We start from the raw sequence: 20,008 nt of genomic DNA on the forward strand, positions 1-20,008 counted from the left end.
AGATTAACAAACCTCTTTTTTTCATATATCAGCTAATTGGACTTCAAATACATATAATCAATACCGACCATTTGTAACAAATAAAACAAAAGGAAAAAGAGACACTCATCTGATGCATTTGTGATTTTATTTGCATATATTCTTATCTGCATTTGGAGATGCTTTATATACTTAAACAAGTCCCCTCTTCTTGCCTTGATCTTATCATGTTTTTAATGTAGATCCTTGCCACATTAATACATTAACAGTCTTTGTAGATCGAACAATCCCTAAGAACTCATCCAATGATTTTGGAAATCCTGAAAGACCTTTGGCTATGTAGAGATCTAGACGTTCCGGATTGCCTCCTTCATTAGGTTCAGAATCTAAATTCTATAGATCAGTCACTCTTACGATTCCAATTTCGTCATCACTTTTTCCCAATCGATATAGTCTGAGTCCCTGCTGATCTTCATTGCAGTAGAATTTCTTGATTTGCTGCAAGTAATGTTAACGTAACCCATATTTCTTCCTTAGGGGATGGGTATAATAAAATCCTATCATGAAGCGTCCTTGACTGTGTGGTATTCGGTACACTTATTCCTGTCCGTACTGGCCTAGTAATGATCCTATTTTGGGCCTGCCTATATGCCAATAGCGCAATAACAGAGGACATTTCTAGAGAACAAGTAGAATATCATTATCACAGGATGAATGTCACCAGAAATTAGGTGTGTTTAATAGTCTAATAATCGAGGTGTAGTCTCGTATGGGACCAAAGCCATAATTGAAGAATCTTAAAATGCACAGACTTAAATCTGGCTTATCTACCATCTCCCTCAAAATTAAACAATATGCTTTTTGAATTATCTTCCCTGAGTACTTTATACAGCATACAATGCATCCCCGGCTATCATCTCCACAACACGATCTATGGAAATGAAATATACGTTTCAGATGAAACCTCTACAGTAAGTCCATGACTTAATTACTGCCATTAATCGAGAACTTGGGGGCCACTTTGAATGTTTATTGCAAACTTTAAAAAAGACAGCGTGCTAATTGGAGCAGCAAATTCCTATCCCCCACAGTGAGTAATTGTATCGTGAAGTATCACTCTATCGTTGCTTACAGGTGCCCTTCTATGCCAATGTGCAGCGACTTTTAACACAGAATGTAGTCTTTCCCAAACTAGCATGGACACCTGTAGTCTGAAGTGGCTACCTGTGAACCATGAGTATTTGTGTATCAGGGACAGACCATTCTGCATCACCATTGACTGTTTAAGCTTTAGGAGCATCTCTCCGCCATTATTATGTAGTCGATTGCATGTCTTGAGCCTGATAATTCAATGCTGGGGAGAGGAAAGCCTTCTACATTAGGGGGAGCAAATAGTTGCTCTACTTGTAGCTGCAGTTTGGAGGCTCCCCATATAAATAACTTTATTCCTACATTTATATTCTTAAGAAGTGTCTGGAGAATGTGCAGAGGGAGCATACTAAAACGATAATTCAGTTTAGGCATTAACATTTGAATTGTCTGGATTCTCCGCCATGAGAAGAGCCTTCACTTTTCTCTCTTCGAGAAAAGGCCCATAGATGTTCAATATTATCTTTCGCTGTGACCTGTAATCCTTCATTAAGACATACTCCCAGATATTTCCGCTTTGTCAGAACCCAGCTGAATTGCGAGTTTTCCAAAGCAGCCTTTTGTGTGGAAGAATTCAAGGAAGGTGCCTCACATTTATCCTAGTTGTTTTATATCTCGAGAAAACTCAAAAGACTGCACTAATGACATAACTATTGGGCATTTAGTGTGTTCAATAATAATTTGAATTGCTCTGTTGATTAACACCAGTGATCATCGACAGCGGTTCCGACGCAAGCATGAAGAGCAATGGGTATACTGGGCACCCGTTTCTAGGTCCCCTATTTAGATTAAAATAATCTGATATACTGCCTCCTGCATTAATCCTGGCTACTCGATTTTGATATAAAAAACACTTTGATTTTAAAATTCTCCCCATCCCAAGTCTCTGTTTTATTTGGAGTATTTACTTGACTCGTCTCTTTCAAATGCATTTTCAGCACCCAATGACAGAGTCACCGCAGGGGGGCTCCACCATTCTTCTCTGGCCAGATTTCATGCATCAGCTGTCCTATTTTATCACTAGATGATCATCGGAGTATAAATCCCACTTGATTGATATGATTTCATTTGTGTATAATCTGGTACAGTATGTTGTGGTTAAAATATGGCTACTTTTTGTATAGCTGCATTTATGAAAGATATTGGAAGATAACTACCACATTTAAGTGGGAGGGGGTGGTCACATCCTGATTCATGTACGACAGTTATTAACGCTCTAATAAATTCAACATGTAGCATACCATTGCAAGTATTTTCATTAAAAACCTTAATCGTGGTGTGATGATCAGGTCCCCTATTCTATAAACTTCGACTGGGAAACTTCCTCTCCTGGTGATTTGTTTGTCCTCAGTTCCCCTATGGACTTTTGTAATTCCATCTCTGTGATTAGAGTGGCCAGGCTCGCTCTGTGTTATGTAATTATAATTGGGTATTTCTAACGCACTTAATTCCCAGAGGTTTCTAAGCAAGGACCCGGGGATCAAACCTGTGTTGCTCCGCTCCGCATCGTCTTGCTTCCAAAACGAGCGCGTTGGGCCAGAGCTATCCTCCCAAGACATTTGTTAACAATGGTCGTCTCAACTGAGCTAGAAAGGATTGCTCATGGATGGGGTCAGATACATTCTTGGAAAGTGGCTTTTAGAAGTCCTTAAACTTCCTAGCAGTGTGTATGTGATATTTTATCACATTATCAATTGATTCTCCTCTTATTGCTGCAGTAGCCACCTGCCCTTCTCATTCACCCTATGCATAATGGGTGGCCTGCAATTTGAACATCTGCTTGTTGAGTTAAATGGAGGGATACTTTTCATTTGTGGTTCCTAAATGCCTGTAGATTAGTATCTGTTTCCTTTTTTATATACTGTAACTTTCACCTTCTCTTCCAACTGTTCTTGTTTAGATTTTTCTTTGCTAATTTCTGCATTATCACCCTCCTATGGAACATCTTGCTCGCCGCCCAGAATTATCCAGTAGACTCTACTGATCCCATATCAAATATTCACTGATCATTTCTTTCAATTGCTCCTTTTGATCTGATGTTTTCAACATTTTACCATTCAGACACATCTATTTGTATGTAAGTGACACATTGTCAAATCGAAACCCAGTGATAACAGGCAATGATCCACTATCCCTTCCAGAAATGATATCACAACATAACACCTTCTGTAATCTACTTAATAGCATCAGAAAACATAAGCTATTCAAGACTGCATTCTGAAGACAAATATATGAATGTATAGTCCAAATCAGTTAATTTACTAATGTTTCCATTCATCTATCAGGCATTGATTTGTCATTTATTTCAGTGTCTCTACATCTGTCATTCCCATCAAGTAGACTCTTAGATTTATCTGAAAAAGGATCTTGTTGTTGATTCGAGTTCTCTCATTACGACATTATTTTGATTTCTGCTGGCAGTCTATGGTGATAAGACACAAAAGGCCTCATTACCACCCAGGCGGTAAGTTACCGCCTGGGTCGTACCTTTACCACCATGGCGTAAACTACGTTTACGCCATGGTGGTTGGCGGACTTACCGCCCCATTCCAAGGTGAGTGGGGCGGTAAGTCCCCATTAACCCATTTACCCTCCCCCATTCCCATTTTTGCCCCATAGGGCATAATGGGAGTGGGGAAGGCGTTAATTACGCCACCGTAAATTACGGTGGCGTAATTAACAACAAGGTCCCTTAGCGCCATGGATTTTAACACCTGCTAAAAGCAGGTGTTAAAACCTCCATGGCGCTAAGGGACCTCGGAATTAGGCGGTAAGGGTCGGCGCTGTTTACGCCGCCGTAAACCCCTTACTGCCTGGGTCCTAATGAGGCCCTAAGTCTTGCTTTGAGCCCAAAAGAGCATACATTGATGCGATTACCAGTGTCTGTTCTTCAAAATCTTATTTAATGCCAAATAATTGGGCTTGCCATCCATTATTTGGTAACCCTTGCCTTAGGTTTTTGGGCAATAAATCTGCCCCACCACATTTCCCACCATTATCAAAATAACTGGAATTAACTCTCCCTAGCCAGTCCTGCCTAAGATTGTCATTGTCTGACTTTGGAAGATGGGTTTCTTGCAACAAAACTCTGGTCTGTTTCTTGGAAGGCAAGTAACATCACCTTTCTTTTGCTTATACTACTGTGGAGATCATTAACCATTAGAGAGAACAGCGTCATGCTATTGGTTTTTATTTTCGCATGGTTCAATATACTTTCTAACCATCCACTTGGGTGGTGTAATGTTTCTTCATAATCATAACACTTCCCTTTGGCAATCAACTGCAAGGTCTCCAGATTCCTTCATATGATCTTCCGAGTTTAGCATCAGATAGTAAAGCTTGTACAATCGAACTTGAAAACAGCAAACCAGATAGAACAGTCGAGGGATCAGTTCCATTTTCCCCACAGGTGCAGTCACAAATCTATACCTCACTGATACTCCTGTCTGGGGGCAGATGAATATGTTAAGGGTGTCTAAATAAATCAGGTCATAGTCAGTACACATCACCTACTTTATATCAGGGGTGGCGGGCTTCAGGTTCCTCCCAAAGCCATTCCCCCAACCTCCAACTCGGTGTGTGATACAGTCATCTGCAGTAGTATAAACCAGCATATAAACAAAGGAATAGGACCTTGTTTCTATACCATCCAATGGTTCCGCTCTCTGTGAGAACATTCTTTCCTGACCCAGATGATATTTCATTATATGATAGAATATACCATTATCATTCTCAACGTAGTGTGTATCTTCTTCCAGTTTGCTGTATGTTGGAGTTGTTATTACATTTTTTATTTTTTCCTGGTCTGGCAGGCACCACCAATTCTTTCGTTTGGCTATCCTTCGTGACCAGTGTTCTTGCAGATTCCAACACACCATATCTCATGTCCAGTTTCCAGAGGGCCGGTCGCACCGCTGAAAACCTTACATAACATCCTTCATTTCCTTAGAGAAATTAGGTGAGATGCCAATGTTCTGTCCCTTCCAAATGATTGGGCTCTTTCTTGTTCGTAGCCACCCTCAATATTGGTCCTACATGTTAGTGTTTCAATACAGATGTCAGCCGGCATAATGTGGTCGGCGTCAGAATTTTAGTAGTGGTCTCGCCTTTAGTCTGGACTCTGTGAGCTATTTGGATTTCTAGTGGTTCCTCAAACGTGTTCTAGAGAGACTCCGGTATCCATATTTTGGGGAAGGATATACTATCATCCCCCTCTGACTTTTCTGCTGCAGTCTTTCAGAGCCATTTACATTATTTTTAATTCCTCAATCTGTGTCGGGAAAGGATATACCTGTTCTGCTGTCTCCTCTGCTTTAGGTCAGTCCATGTACACATCTCTGACTTTAAGCCCACAGCTGCGGCATATGCTTCTTTGCTTTGTGTATCTACGCTATTGATTGCGTCACTCGTAGCAGCAAGTTGCTCTATGAGCAGGTCCATTGTGTAGTGTTCAGTACTAGACACATTTACAGGTGCTACATTTCACTTCCAGGCATGACTCTCCAGCACTGTTGTAAGAATTGAGGAAGGCTGACCCACAGTAGCTTTATTGCAAATTATTCAATTCAATCTAAAGAAGCAATTAGCCAGGGGACGAGTTTGTTCTTAAAGTTGAACATTATAGTTCCTGCAATTCAATTTCGGGTTTTAAGTTACAATATATACCTCTTCAGAATATTTGTTCAGCTATTTGTCATAGGGTCTACATATTAAACAACCCAGTGCTACCCTTTCCAATGATGGCCACCATCTTTTTCTCGCTCTACAGTGTAATTTGTAGACAAGTAGCGTCCAATTTCTTGGATAAGTGTGATGCCCCGCGGCCCGATTATTCTTCCATCCAGTATCGTTCTGCAAAGTACACCAGCTGCGCAATTGTTCCACCCCGAGCGCTCCACATCCTCCTTCACGCATGGGCACGGGCACTGCTTCCCTTGCATCATCTACCGTTATAATTGAGGTGAGTTGAGATGTGTTCAGCAATATGTACATATGTCGCAGGTGCATACGTTCTTCCCCATTCATCGACCTTTGACATTATTTGCCATGATATTTCACTAGCGCGGTCCTGCGCCGGACATGGATAGTGTATTCCTCTCTGAATTCCTTTTTACGTTTTCTGTTTAGTCTATTAAGAGGGGGACTCCTGTATTGTATTTCAACTGTAGCATTGCTTTTCCCTTCTTAAAATGGTAATAGAGAAAGAGGGGGTTAGAACATTGCCTTGGAGAGATTCTCAAAGTCGAGTAGCCATTTTCTTCAGTCAGCAGCCACGCCCCACTCTATGGAGGTTTAAAACCTAGAAGCGTCTGTAGAAAAGTAAATGGTATGTAGCAATCACCCCGGTAACAACCCACCAGCCTAATCCTAGGCAGACCCAAGCAAAACGAGGGCCTCAGTGAGGCCCTAAGCAGGGGTAATTGCTATTCGCGTACTGGGAGCAAAGTTTTTTGTTAACTAGAGATGGGCTCTGCACACATTGCACGAGTCCAGCCTCCAGTGAAGAAAAAAAAACATGGCTGCTGCCATAGTATATCTTCTGTGGAGGCAGCCAGAAAAGAAGCGGGTGGGAGATGGGTTGGTGAGAGTGAGAGGGGTAGGAGCATGACTTGAGGTGGAGGGTGTGGTGGTCGGGGTTGGTGGGCTGTGAAAAATGGTAGGCACCTGGAGAAGGGCCTCGGGTGGCTGCAGAAACGTAGATTTTACACTATTCTTGCCCACATTTGCATCCACCTGGTTGGCTGAATGCCATTCTCTGGGTTCAACTATGGCTATCACCCCAACATCAGGGGGTGTACAGGGCTGGTAACTGTCCGCCAGCAAGAGCCTCAGCATGCCCAACCAAAGTAAAGGCATTGTGAGTGACCAGGGCCATTACCAGCCCTGCACGCCCCCCTACAAGGGGGTGACTGGTATTTGCACTCTGGGGCTTGCTGCGGGGTGCACATAGTATTATTATTTTTTTTTACTGGAGATGGGCTCCGCGCGTTTTACGCAAGCCCAATCTGCCGTAAAAATAAAAACCAAATAAGATGGCCATAGAAAATAGAGAAGAGATCAAGTCTGTTCTCTATTTCTATACCATCAGTGATGGGAAGGAGTGCAGACAATAAGGTAAGGGGATTATGTCTATCGGAACTCAACAATTTTTTTTTTACAAATCATAGCATATGTTAAGATTTTGGTAGGCCAGGTCACAACAACATAGGAACAAACATTTCAAAGAAGAGTTTTTTATTATTCACGTAATAACCATAAAAAACTATAAATCTGAATGCTTATACTGTAATTCATGCTAAACATCAGATATTCATAAAAAGCACAAGGCATCATGAGAAACAATTCTTCAAGTGTAGCAGCGCGGGCACGCTGTGCGGCCTATGCCGGTATTAAGAAAGAGAGGAACAGAACTTCCTCCACGCGATCCAAAGTTCACGAGGAATAAGGCTGTGGCTCTCAAGGGCATACAATGAAGTCCTGCACAGATACAGAAAAAAAATCAATGGAAATTAAAGTGCATTCAATCTAAAGTACATTGAGTCAACTACAATTAATGGGGACAGAAGGGAGTTAACGAACATGTCACCCAAATATCCTTAAGATGGTAGTTTCGACGATTAGATTAATCTAGTTTTAAGAGACTGATGATCGTCTTCTTCAGGACAAAGCACTCAGGGTCATTAAAAAAGACAACGAAAAAATATCACTTTAACATTGAGAACAGGTGCTGCTAGGGTATCGCTACTTGTTCTTGTATAGCGATAGTCTTCTGGCAGCAATTTTATAATGGAATAAAGAATACACTCATTCTAGGAAAAATATAAAGAACAACACATTAAAAGTCTAGAACCCATGGCCAAGCCACCTACCCACCAAAACCAATCTGAAATACAGTAAAATATATAACAGATGGGATAACAATATAAACCATCGTCTCAACCCAGCACGAAGAAACTGGGCAGCGATTACTTCTAGTGCCAAGTTCAATCGAAGTACAGGCATAAATTAATTGATCTGTGGAGACAAAAGGAACTGGGATAAGTATGATCCCTCGTTAACTCCCTTCTGTCCCCATTACTTGTAGTGGACTCAATGCACTTCAAATTGAATGCACTTTAATTTCCATAGATTATTTTCTGTATCTGTGCAGCACTTCATTGTATGCCCTAGAGAGCCACAGCCTTATTCCTCGCAAACTTTGGATCGCGTGGAGGGAGTTCTGTTCCTCTCTTTCTTAATACCGGCGTAGGCCGCACAGCGTGCCTGCACTGCTACACTAGAGGAATTGTTTCTCATGATGCCTTGTGCTTTTTATGAATATCTCATGTTTTTAGCATGAATTACAGTATCAACATTCAGATTTATAGTTTTTTATGGTTATTACGTGAATAATAAAAATAATCTTCTTCGAAATAATGTTTGTTTCTATGTTGTTTTGACCTGGCCTACCTTCCAACCAACCAGTAGAAATCTTAATATATGCAATGATTTAAAAAATCACAAAACGTGTTGACTTCCACGAGACATAACCCCCCTTATATTATTGTTCAAGTAGCTTCCCCAATGTCCGCGATGAAGGGGATACCCATCTCTTTTGCACGGGAAGGAGTGCAGACCCATTGTGGGAGCCCCAGCAGGTAAGTGGTGTGAGGGTGGTTGGAGTATGCCGTGTGGTGGGCAGTCTGGGGAGTGATGGGTCTGGAAAGCGGGCAAGGGCACCCAGGGAATGGCAGCACCTTGGGCAGTACAGTGTGTGTTCTAGCCTGTGTTTCCAGCCACCTGATTGGCTAAGCACCCTTCCACTGGTGCGAAAGCACCATAACAATTTGGTTGGTTCTAGCTATAGTTGGCCTTCACATGTGTCTTAATTGCTCACCTTTGGCTTTCACATCTAAATGTGGCTGTGGATATTTATCCCCCCACTGGCTGTAGTTACCTTGGTTTCTCCATTGGAATGTTTCATGGATAGTTTGGGAATGGTAGCAGGTTATCTCTTTTGTTCAGAGTTCACATGTCTAACAACAAATCTATCTATATAAAAGTGAACATTTGTGGGTTTGTGGCAAAGCGCATGTTCTCTATACAATTCCACACGAGTTCATCAATCTGCACCAAATTTTGCACAGCCACCTGTTAGGGCTCTCCGGACATTGCTGGATACATGACATCTGGACACCCCACCCATTTCCCCAGATTTCAGCAAAAGTGAAAATGTGAGTGTGGGTTTGTGGTTCCACATATGTTCCCTATACAATTCCACACTGTTTCACCAATCTGCACCAAATATTGCACAGTCACCTATTAGGACCCTCCGGACATTACTGGCTATATGTCATTTGGACACCCCACCCCTTTTCCTGGATGTCAGCAAAAGTGAAAATGTGTGGGTAGGTTTGTGGCTTCCTGTTCCTTTATCTTCTCCCCACTCTATTTTCCTGTTCCTTTATCTTTCCCTGTCTCCCCTATGATCTCCACCCTCTCTGCTACTCTCTTTACTCCCTTTTCCCTTCCCTTTCTCCTTCCTATACCTATCCTTCTCTCTTCCTTCTCAAATGCAAATTGGTCCACATGCTGTTTTTCTGGTTTGATTCATGAATATTTTATTGCTTCTATGTTCCATGTTTGATGTTTTCCTTGTTGTTAAACTGTGAAGCGCTTTGGAGTAAAGCGCTATATAAACAATAAAATACAAATACATATGCTCCCTATACAATTCCACAGCATTTTACCAATCTGCACCACATTTTGCGCAGTCACCTTTTAAGACCCTCCAGACATTACCGACTATATGACATTTGGACATTACACCCCTTTCCCCGGATTTCAGCAAAAGTCAAAAATGTTTGTGGCTTGGCAAAGCGTTGTTCCTTATACAATTCCACACCCTTTCACCAATCTGCACCAAGTTTTGCACAGTCACCTGTACCTATGAGGGAATGAAAGCCTGGGCAATCAGGGCCATCTTAAGCACTTTTGGGGCCCTGGGCACGGACATCTTTGGGGACCCCCTCCACTAAACCAAACGAATGAAGAGATCAAGAATAATGGTCACACCCCGCACCCGTTGTGCTCACGACCTATAGGTTGATATGCTGTCTCGCAGCATAATAAGCACGTTTACTCCCTTTAAGTCCCCTTGCCCTCTTCATTCTTGCTCTAATCAGAATGATAAACAAGTAGCATTTGAAGACCAACATTAGCAGTCTATGAATAGGCTACTGCTCTGGTGCATACAGGATAATTGTTATCAATAATATCCAGGAAGGTGTGCAGCCTGTAGTATTAATGCAGGACCATGTGTAAAAGGTACATGTCACCCATAATAGACAGAGAACTCACATTAGTTGCCTCACATAATGCAAAAGTTCTCATGCATGGACACAGGAGACCAATTGGAAGGAAGGAGAACGCTACACATACCGTAGTGGATGCAGATTAGAAGCTACCAGAAAGGTGTCTTTATTCAGACAGATTGAGCTTAGAAGTGGGATATGGTTTTCAAATATTGTTGCCATTAGATATCAAAGGAAAAAATGTCTGTGGTGTGCGATATAAATATGCTCACTATTAAAGTGGAAGCAACCCTATAGCCAGTGAAACCATGAATACGTCTTTTATGAAGATGATACCATGAGAAGGAAATCACTCTGAAGGGCTGACAATTATGAAAGGTTTAGGGACTGGCAATATAAAATTAAATAAGATGCCCAAGATCACACATTGGTTAAGGACTGATGGGGTGAAGCTGGGATTTGTGCCAACACTGCAATTTCTGCATTTGAACACTTTCTTTTCCAGGTCTTACCATTAACTAAAACAATCTCATTTTATAAAAAGGGACTTGGAATGTACACAAATCACATTACCAAACATGACCATTTTTAACAAAATATTATAGAAGGGTTCTATGCAAAATGGGAATGGTTCTAGCTTCATTCTCTCCATCATCAAGGGAAGTATATAAGTACCAGCATACCAATCGATGTGATTTAACAAATGTAATCTGGGTTTGTCTTTTGTATTTTAAAGCTTTAAATACTTCCAAAACAATGGCTTGTGACATTTGCATTTATAAATGTGCATAAAAACCTTTGACTTTTACCAAAAAGCTAACCGTTTTTTTTTGTTTTAGAAAAGAAGACCTTGAAATATGCTTGCCTAAGGGCTGCAACATCTGGTCCGCTCTCTTCTGTCTACCACTCCTTCCACTCAAATGGTCTACATAAGAAGAAAGATCAAGTAATGGGCTAAACGATGCAAGAAGCATGTAAACAGGCAAACCTCACAGAAGACAGCAAAGTAATGTAAGATATATTAGATGATTTGACCAGGTTCACTGTATCGTCTGCTGGCAAAGCCAGGATACAAGCATGAACACTTTTGTTCCATAGTCTTTAATTTGGATACTTATTCACCTCTTGGACTAACAGTTGATGCCATTGTTGGAGGTGATTGCCTAGGTTTTACAACACCCCATCTGAACGAACCAATTTCTAGAACTTCACCATACGGATGATGTATTAGTTTTTATAGCATTCCTTATCTGGTACAAGTACATTGCTGATACCAGCAGATGTTGTTCTGCAAAACCAAGTACATATGCATCCAGTTTTATACACTTCAGACATAGGAAAGGCAAAGCCAGCCTTGCAGGAATACGATATTCTAATTTTGCATCTGAAGACATATCTCTGCAATGGGTGCTTCACACACTGAGCTAACTTCTGAACCACTGTCACACTCAATTTATCAATATGCATTTCACTGTTGCCTATTGCACATGATCAACATAATTCCCACAGGAAGGAAAGAATGCTACAGAGTTGTGCTGTAAAGAACACACAAACTATGTATACCACAGTGAACACAGGAAGCAATACATGATAAATTGATCAAGGCAGAATGTACTTGTCAAAACAGAAAGGCAATGGGTTTAAGGACTCAGCAGCACCCCATACAATATCCTGATGTGTGCTATTTAAGACTGGGTACAATGTAATCTTACTTCTTCAGATCATGCAGCCTTTTTGGGGCCCCCCTCCAAGGTGGGGCCCTGTGCAAGTGCCCTTTTTGCCCTCCCCTGAAGACGTCTCTGCTGGCAATGCCGGTATATCAGCTAGTACTGTGTATAACTGGTTGAAATATAGCTGATCTAGCCTAAGTGTTAACATTCTGCTACCTGTAAATGCAGAATTCAATCATTAGCATAAAAGCATTGCAATACCTACTTTCTTCATCTTCACCAATGGCACATGTAGCAAACCTTACATTTTCCCACTTTCATTAGGATCAGCCAGCCATACATACATGCATCCTCATCGGCCTACTACTCTAAACTCTAAACGGCTCAACGCAGTAAGACCCTTCCTAACCACGCAGAACTGCCTTACTATTGCCAGGGCCACCATCGGTTCAAGACTGGACTATTGTAATGCTCTCCTTGGAGGCACATCCAGCAAAAACATTGCCAAACTCCAGCTTGTCCAAAATAATGCACTTAGGGCCGCCACTGGACTTCTGAAAAAGGATCACATATCGGACCTTAGGAGACAGGTGCACTGGCTTCCCGTTAAACAGAGAGTTATCTTCAAAATCCTCTCTATTACCCACAAATGCCTCCATGATCTAGCGCCCCTACCTCTCCCAGCGCATTTCCATGCCCACCTCCACCAGGCCGCCTAGGCTAGCCTACACCAACCTGATTACCAAGCCGGAAACATGCAGAGTGCGTGCTGGAGGCTCTAGTTTCCCAGCTATCGCTGCCGACCACTGGAACACACCCCCCACTCACATCAGGGCTATCAACTCCCACTTGGCGTTCCGCAAAGCCATCAAAACCAGTGTGTTTGTCTGAAATGCTCGTGCCTAGCATTTGCTTGGTACTCAACTGAAATCTATGTCTGCTTAATGTACTTGCAACTGACCGCCTTATGATGCAACTAAGTAATCGCATGTTCCAAAGTCGTATTCCTGCCTGCTTACACCTTCTTGAAAAAGCGCCTCAATGCCCGTGGGCTGTAGCGAGCTATACAAATGTAAAAAATAAATAAATAAATGAGCAGGAATGTACATACGTGTTCTGGGCACCATAGCAGTGTCCCTATGTGGGTTTGCAGTCTTTTACAGTGATCATGGAATTGTGGTACACAGAGTGTGTTTCCAGCTACTACAGAATTAATATGTTTAGACAAACTTCAAGCCCCCCCCCACATGTTCATGCTTTGTTGGAGTTCAATGAACACCGCAAATGTTTACGAAGTTTGGGTGTGGTGTTCGGTTTAAATGATGACGGCTGATGACATTTCGTGAAAAAGGTGGCTTTAACTGATAATGGGCCTCATTACGACCCAGGCGGTAAGTTACCGCCTGGGCCGTGACTTTACCACCATGGCGTAAACTACGTTTACGCCATGGTGGTTGGCGGACTTACCGCCCCATTCCGACCTTGGCGGGGCGGTAAGTCCCCAATCCCCATTTACCCTTCCCCATTCCCATTTTTGCCCCATAGGGCATAATGGGAGTGGGGAAGGCGTTAATTACGCCACCGTAAATTACGGTGGCGTAATTAACTCCATGGTCCCTTAGCGCCATGGATTTTAACACCTGCTAAAAGCAGGTGTTAAAAGCGCCATGGCGCTAAGGGACCTCGTAATTGGCGGTAAGGGGTCGGCGCAGCTAACGCTGGCGTAAACCCCTTACCGCCAGGGTCGTAATGAGGCCCAATGACTCCTGTCTGCCGGATTTCATATGAAATAAAGTGTAGCTTGTAGCTAGGATAAGACTAATTGCTCGCAGTTGGTGTGTTTGTCTTAAACAGCAAGCAAACTTAACTCTTTGTTTTCAGTTGCCACGTCTTTTAAAATAAACCACAAACGGTGGACTGTATCGTACTGGTCCTCCGAAAGGTAGAGGGTCCCCGTCAACTCAAAAACCATTGCAATATGGTCCCTCTGAATAGAACTCGCCAAAGCGACCTGTGACCGCCTCTGCACGAGCTGGACGGGTATTTTAATAAGCAAATGGTGCTATGAACACACCTTTTTACAAAATTACCATCCGCAGTTGTACTAATGCAAGCAACAAGTATCAGCCAGCAATGCTGCCACACACCTGTATACTTGATTGAGATTGATGGTTGGTGATATCCGGTGGCACACTTTGTCGAATGCTACAATGACCGAACCGATGTGTCCAGGTTTAGCCCCACACTCTTCAGCTTGACTAATAAAAGCATCCTCAGTAAATGGCTGCTAAATTATGCATGTGTAACACGTGAGTTCTATGGGTGTTGTTGAGGTGCATGTCTGCGATGAACTCTGTTTTGTCAATAACAGAACCTCCTTTTTTGTCCACCCCGGACATGGAAACACTGTGCACGTGGATAGACTTTTAATTGAAGTCAGATAGTCCCAATACAACTGTCTTAATACGTGTTCTTTATTATCACTATCTCAACAAATTCGATCAGAGATACAATAGAAAATAAAATCGAACTAAATCCTAATATCATTCTAATTTCTTTTTTGCAATTCGGCCACATTTCCTGCAGAAGAACGTGACACATTTGACGACGGCGAGCAGGATGGCAAGCAGGCAGGCCAGCAGAAGGCCGATGACGTCCAGGCAGTGGTACTGGTACCACGTCAGGTTGTGTGAGGCTGGCCGCAAGTGCTTGGCGCCTTTGTGACGCATGACGAATTCGATCCAGAAAACAGCCCTGTCCAGCGGCTTCATAGGTTGGTCATGGTGGATCTGCGACAGGCGGAGGGCATTTTCTTTATACCTGCATGAAAGGGGAACATGATAGCAGATTCAACCGTGCTCAAAATACATTGCCATTGCATATCCTTCGTGCTGATATTCAGCCAGAGGACGAGAGAAACAGATTTCAGTTGGTACTGGCACTTTTAAAGTGCATAACTGGACGGCACATCTTAAAAGAAACAGGAGGCGGTCTTCCAAGATAATGTTGTGGCACATGATAAGAGCCATCTGCCACGCTCAGTGAAGGGTGCCAGCCGCACTGAAGCTGCCAACAGCACATCACAGCGCTCTTGCTCTTTTCTCCCGCTAAGTCCTACTAACTTACCCCTCCCCATGCTCCCCCTTGCAGATCCGCCAGAGCGCCAAGGGGTCACGCAGCTGGTGACAGTGCGTGGTATAAGAACCTTTAACATATCGAAATGTAATAGCAAAGTTCAGCAAGTGCACCCAGTCTGGGAGTCAAAAGAAAAAGAGGTTCTTGAACCTCGTGTTAACACTAGCAGATCTACACGAGACCCTACGACCTCACAGAATCCATGCGGGTACAGATGCTATCCAGCCGACCACCCCAAACACCCAAACACCCAAACAGAGACCTACACAGGATATCCAAATACAGCCAACTGCCTTGAGAAAAAGCATCGGTTGAAACACGTGTCGGCACCCACACATCTAAGCATGTGGCTTTGTGACTTGCATTGTGAACAAAGTACACATTAGAATGTATGTCACACAAGTGACAACCAATGCTAGTCAAAGAACAATTTTGACCAACTGACACAATAAAAATAAAAATCTCCTCAAGAAAGTGTCTGATATTCACCACATTTAGGACAATTACATAAAAATTAGAAACAAAAACATTTTACTTTTATTTACCTTTTTATAATGGTTAATAATGTATATTAGTACCCGGCGAGAGTCAAGCAGAATGCAACACGCATTCTGATTGTCTCTCGCCGGGTCCTTACCTGGCCGAGAATCCTTCGATTCTCAGCCGGGACTCCAGCTGCCTTGTCCTCGGCGGGGGACGTGGGAGCCCCTCAGCCAATGAGAAGGCTCGAAGCGGGGCCATCCCCGCCTGAGCCTCCCCACGGCTGAGAGGCTGCCTCCGCCCCCCGCTGGGGACTCGGGTAAGCTTTTTTTTCCCTTCCCTCCCTCCTCCCTACCCAACCCACCCACCTTATTGCCCCTGGGTGCCTGGTGGGAGACGATGGCAGCTGTATGGAGACTCTGCGCCTCCTCACAGCTGGAGGCTTCCATCATCCCCTGGCAGGGACGGAGGTACGTTTATTTATTTTTTTCTACCCCCTCTCCCAACCGCACTTACCTTCTGCATCTTTTTTTTTCGGGAGCAGACGCGCTGGGAACACTTGTGTTCCCAGCGCGTCCGCTCCCGAAGGCCGCCATGGAAAGAGAAAAGGGACTCCCGTTTTCCCTTTCCCGGCGTCCATTTTCTTGTTTTTTTTTTTTTTCTGTCCCGAAACGCCTGCGGGCCGGAGTACTAATAGCAATAAGACCCTCGTGGTGGGGGCATTACTGACTCTGGTAATGCCCCGGGGCCTTCGTTAAGATCCCGGCTTCGCTCGGGCCTATAACTATGGGCCCCGGGGCATTACCTGAGTCGGTAATGCCCCCGCCGCTCGGGTCATATTGCTTAATTAGTATCCGGCAAGAGACAATCAGAATGCAACAAGCATTTTGGTTGGCTCTCGCCTGGTCATTACCCGGCCGAGAATCCTTCGATTCTCGGCCGGGATTCCAGCCGCCTTGTCCTCGGTGGGGGCGTGGCAGCCCCATCCCCGCTCCGAGCCTCCTCACGACTGAGAAGCTGCCTTCGCCCCCGCGGGGACTCGGGTAAGCTTTTTCTTTTTCCTTCCCTCCCTCCCTCCCTCCCTCCCTCCCTCCCTCCTCCCTACCCCACTTACCTTTTTGCTCCTGCGTCCCCGCTGGGCAACAATAGCAGGCTCCAGCAGTGTGGAGACTCGGAGCGGGCCATCCCCGCTCCGCACCTCCACACGGCTGGAGGCTTCCATCGTCCCCCAGGGGGGACGCAGGTACTTTTTTTTTTCTTTCTTCCCCTCCCTTCCACCCTCCCAACCCCACTTACCTTCTGCTTCTTTTTTTTTTCTTTGGGAGCTCCCGATGGCCGCCAGGGAAAGGGAAAACGCACTCCTTTTTTCCCTTTCCCGGCAGTCATTTTTTTTCATATATTTTTTTTTTTCTTTGGAAAAAAATTGGAGCTGTAAACATGCTACTGGTGTATTAAAAATGTATTAACCAGGTATTTTCTCTGCCACTCGATTTATCAGCTTTATATCTGTCCTTCAAGGAGGTCCTGTTAAAAGCAGGCTTTGGCAAAGCTAGGCTTTTTGGCTTGTGTATAAGTGCCAGGCACAGCTATTAAATGACCAGGTTTTCGCACCATTTTCTCACCTGTTACCATCAGTAGCAGCCAGATAAAAAATGACTGCTGCGGACTGGGAAACTTCGCCCGTTTTCCCTTTCCGTGGCACCATAGTAAACAAAGGAAATGGCCACCATGGAAGATAGAAGGAACTACACATATTCCCTTCTCCCTTTCATGGTGGCCTTTAAAGTAAATTGTCATGTGCTTTAGGCGCCTGCCATCCTGGAGGCTATGGAATACTTGGTGGCTTCACCGCCAGTGAATTGTGCCATTACTTACTTTTTGTTTCCTGCCTTTCTGTTCTTTCTCCGGGCCGCCTTTTACATCTGTTCCCACCTGTAGCTTCCTTTTCGGCGGTTCCGGCTTTCTTTCTTCCTTCATTTCTTACTTACCCTTTTCTCTGGCTTACCTGTGGCTTCCGGACATCCACGGCTTCCTGTCTTCACCGTCTTGGATTTCCACGAGCTGAATCCTCTTTCTCTCCAGTGCTTCCATTCTGTTAAAGACTCTTAAGATCCCGTCAGGATATCTGGAGGTTTCACTTCCCAGCTAGCGATTGGAATCACAGCTCTGCCTCACCTTGAGAGCAATCCAGCTACAAGATAAACTACGATAGTTTTTTGGCGCCATTCGGGCTTTTTCCTCTCTAAGGCTCTCTCGGAACGAGGTCCTCTGTTGACCTTATTAAGTAAGGCGTCAGAGTGGCTCCACTCTGTGGGAGACGATATCTCTTCAGGAAAAAACAGAGAGATCGGAGAAAGAAGGGACGCCTACAAGACAGCTCTTCTGAAGAAGCAGGTGAGGAGGAGGGGGTGTTCGAAATTAGTGATATCCAAGGAGTGGAAGACAGATCTGACATAAATGAAGAAAATGTTAAGCAAAAGAAAATGTCTGCCCTGGAACAGGGAGAAGGGACTACATGTAGTTCTTTCTCCCTTTCCATGGCAGCCACTCTGAAATAGAAAAGCCATGTTGGCACCAGCGTGAGCTGCACGTCGTTGTGTGATTGGTTATTTTCAGAGCCTTACCGTACAGTAATCCCAGTCAGCGAAACTATAGTTAGATGCTTTTGCCACGCCAGGTAATAATGAGTCTTCACTACCCAACCACCAAAGGTCACTCCATCAAATTAACCCATTGGCACACATTCGCTAGATGCTGTAGCCTGAGTATTGACCCAACCCTGTGTCTGGGGAAATGTATTTCTTTATAGGGCAAAGCCAGTCAACAAAGATTTAAAACATGTATACTGAACTAAAGGACCATAGATGCATTCTAATTAACATGTCTCTTCAATCATGGAACTTGAACCTCGGCAAGCCCTGCAAAACAAATCCTAGTTTGCTTTGTTATGCTAGGTGGCATTTTTAACGCACAAACTGGACTGTGGTTTAGAAAAAGATGATGCAAGTTTTCATGACAGCTGGTCAGTTACTGATAGGTCCACCCCACCGCTTCTGTATCTGGATTTGCTGAACGTGTACTTGGTGTTTGTGGGATTTCTGATTAGTACTGGCTGGCGGGTGGTTAGGTGCCAAGAGGTCTTCCCTCTCTGCTGCCTGTCCAGGTTGTTTGATGTATGAGCAACTCTGCAATTATCCAGTCTGGGATGTATGGAAAGAATGTAGATTCACTGTCCTTTAGTAGGCCTGCATAATGTAGGTCAGAGGTGCACCTGGGTGCTTGTGTGTTTAATCGGATCTTGCTGTTTGTCTCACTCTGTGGTGTGTGGTGGTGCTGTGTGGGCGCATGTGCACTTCTTCAACATTACTCTTGAACTGTTTGTTGTTCACTGGCCTGCAAGACCCATCAAAGGCTTCCTTGTGTGTGCCAGTCAAGCTATGCAGTCATGGCAAAGAGTAGGATTTCTGTACGCCATGACCTCATTCTTGCCCACGTGGTTGTGTCTGTGTGCTTTGTAACCACACCTGTTGTCTCAGACTCTGGTGATGGTGGGGTGTGCAGTCCTTGCACGGAGTCAGAGTCACGTTGACCTTCCTGGCACATTTGAAATCCAGGCCTGTGAATCTGTGTGTTCTTTTTACTCATGCAAACCATGCTAGTATTGACCATGCTTGTTTGGCAAAGTTCTCGACTTTTTTTTTAGCTCATCAGCATTGTTGACAGATCGTTGCATGATCCTGAATGGAATGTTAGGCACTCACCCTTGAAGAAAGAACTAATAGTTCTTCTTGTAGGGATTAGTGGGTGATGGGTGGAGAGCAGGTGATTGGCCAGCCTCAGGTGTGTGTGGTGATTCTTGCTACGAGGAAGCAAGTCACAAATGCAAGGGCAGGATGATGCAGTGTGTGTTATTCTGGGTTATGTTAGGCTGAATCTGTTCTCTCAGGGTGGTCAGTCTTTGCACCTTCACATTATCAGGTTGTCAGTGATGCTGTGGCAATACCCGAATGTGAACTTGGGCACAGAAGAAGGTGGGGATGTGGGGGGCTATGTGCTGTATGATGGTGCTGTTTTCATCCAAGCTGAAATATTCTCACCATTTATTGAAGATGTTTGCTAAGGGAAATCCCAGTTACAGCCCATTGGCAACTAGAGGAGCGGTTTGGAATATGCTTGTGCTGTGTGTTACAAACCTCTCTCAACAAGTCGAGCCCTTCCTCCAATCTCTCTCTCGCCCACATGCTCACCCAATTGAACTCGCCGTCGGTGAGTTAAGCATTACTCTGGCTACATCCGTCAACA

General features: G+C 44.0%; 1 protein-coding gene across 6 annotated transcripts in view; it reads right to left on the bottom strand.

The window, feature by feature from the left end:
* Positions 1-14,547: 14,547 nt before the first annotated feature.
* The window catches only part of LOC138515788 (UDP-glucuronosyltransferase 2A1-like), a 428,107-nt gene continuing 422,646 nt past the window's right edge, over positions 14,548-20,008 (bottom strand). For all 6 annotated transcript variants that reach the window (XM_069630513.1, XM_069630511.1, XM_069630510.1 and 3 more), the window contains one exon: positions 14,548-14,911. In XM_069630513.1, coding sequence (XP_069486614.1) covers positions 14,635-14,911 — 277 coding nt within the window. In that variant the 3' untranslated portion in view covers positions 14,548-14,634. The remainder of the gene's footprint in view (positions 14,912-20,008) is intronic.

The sequence above is a fragment of the Ambystoma mexicanum genome, chromosome 6q (genome assembly GCF_040938575.1).
Source record: "Ambystoma mexicanum isolate Mex_15411 chromosome 6q, UKY_AmexF1_1, whole genome shotgun sequence".
NCBI lineage: Eukaryota > Metazoa > Chordata > Amphibia > Caudata > Ambystomatidae > Ambystoma > Ambystoma mexicanum.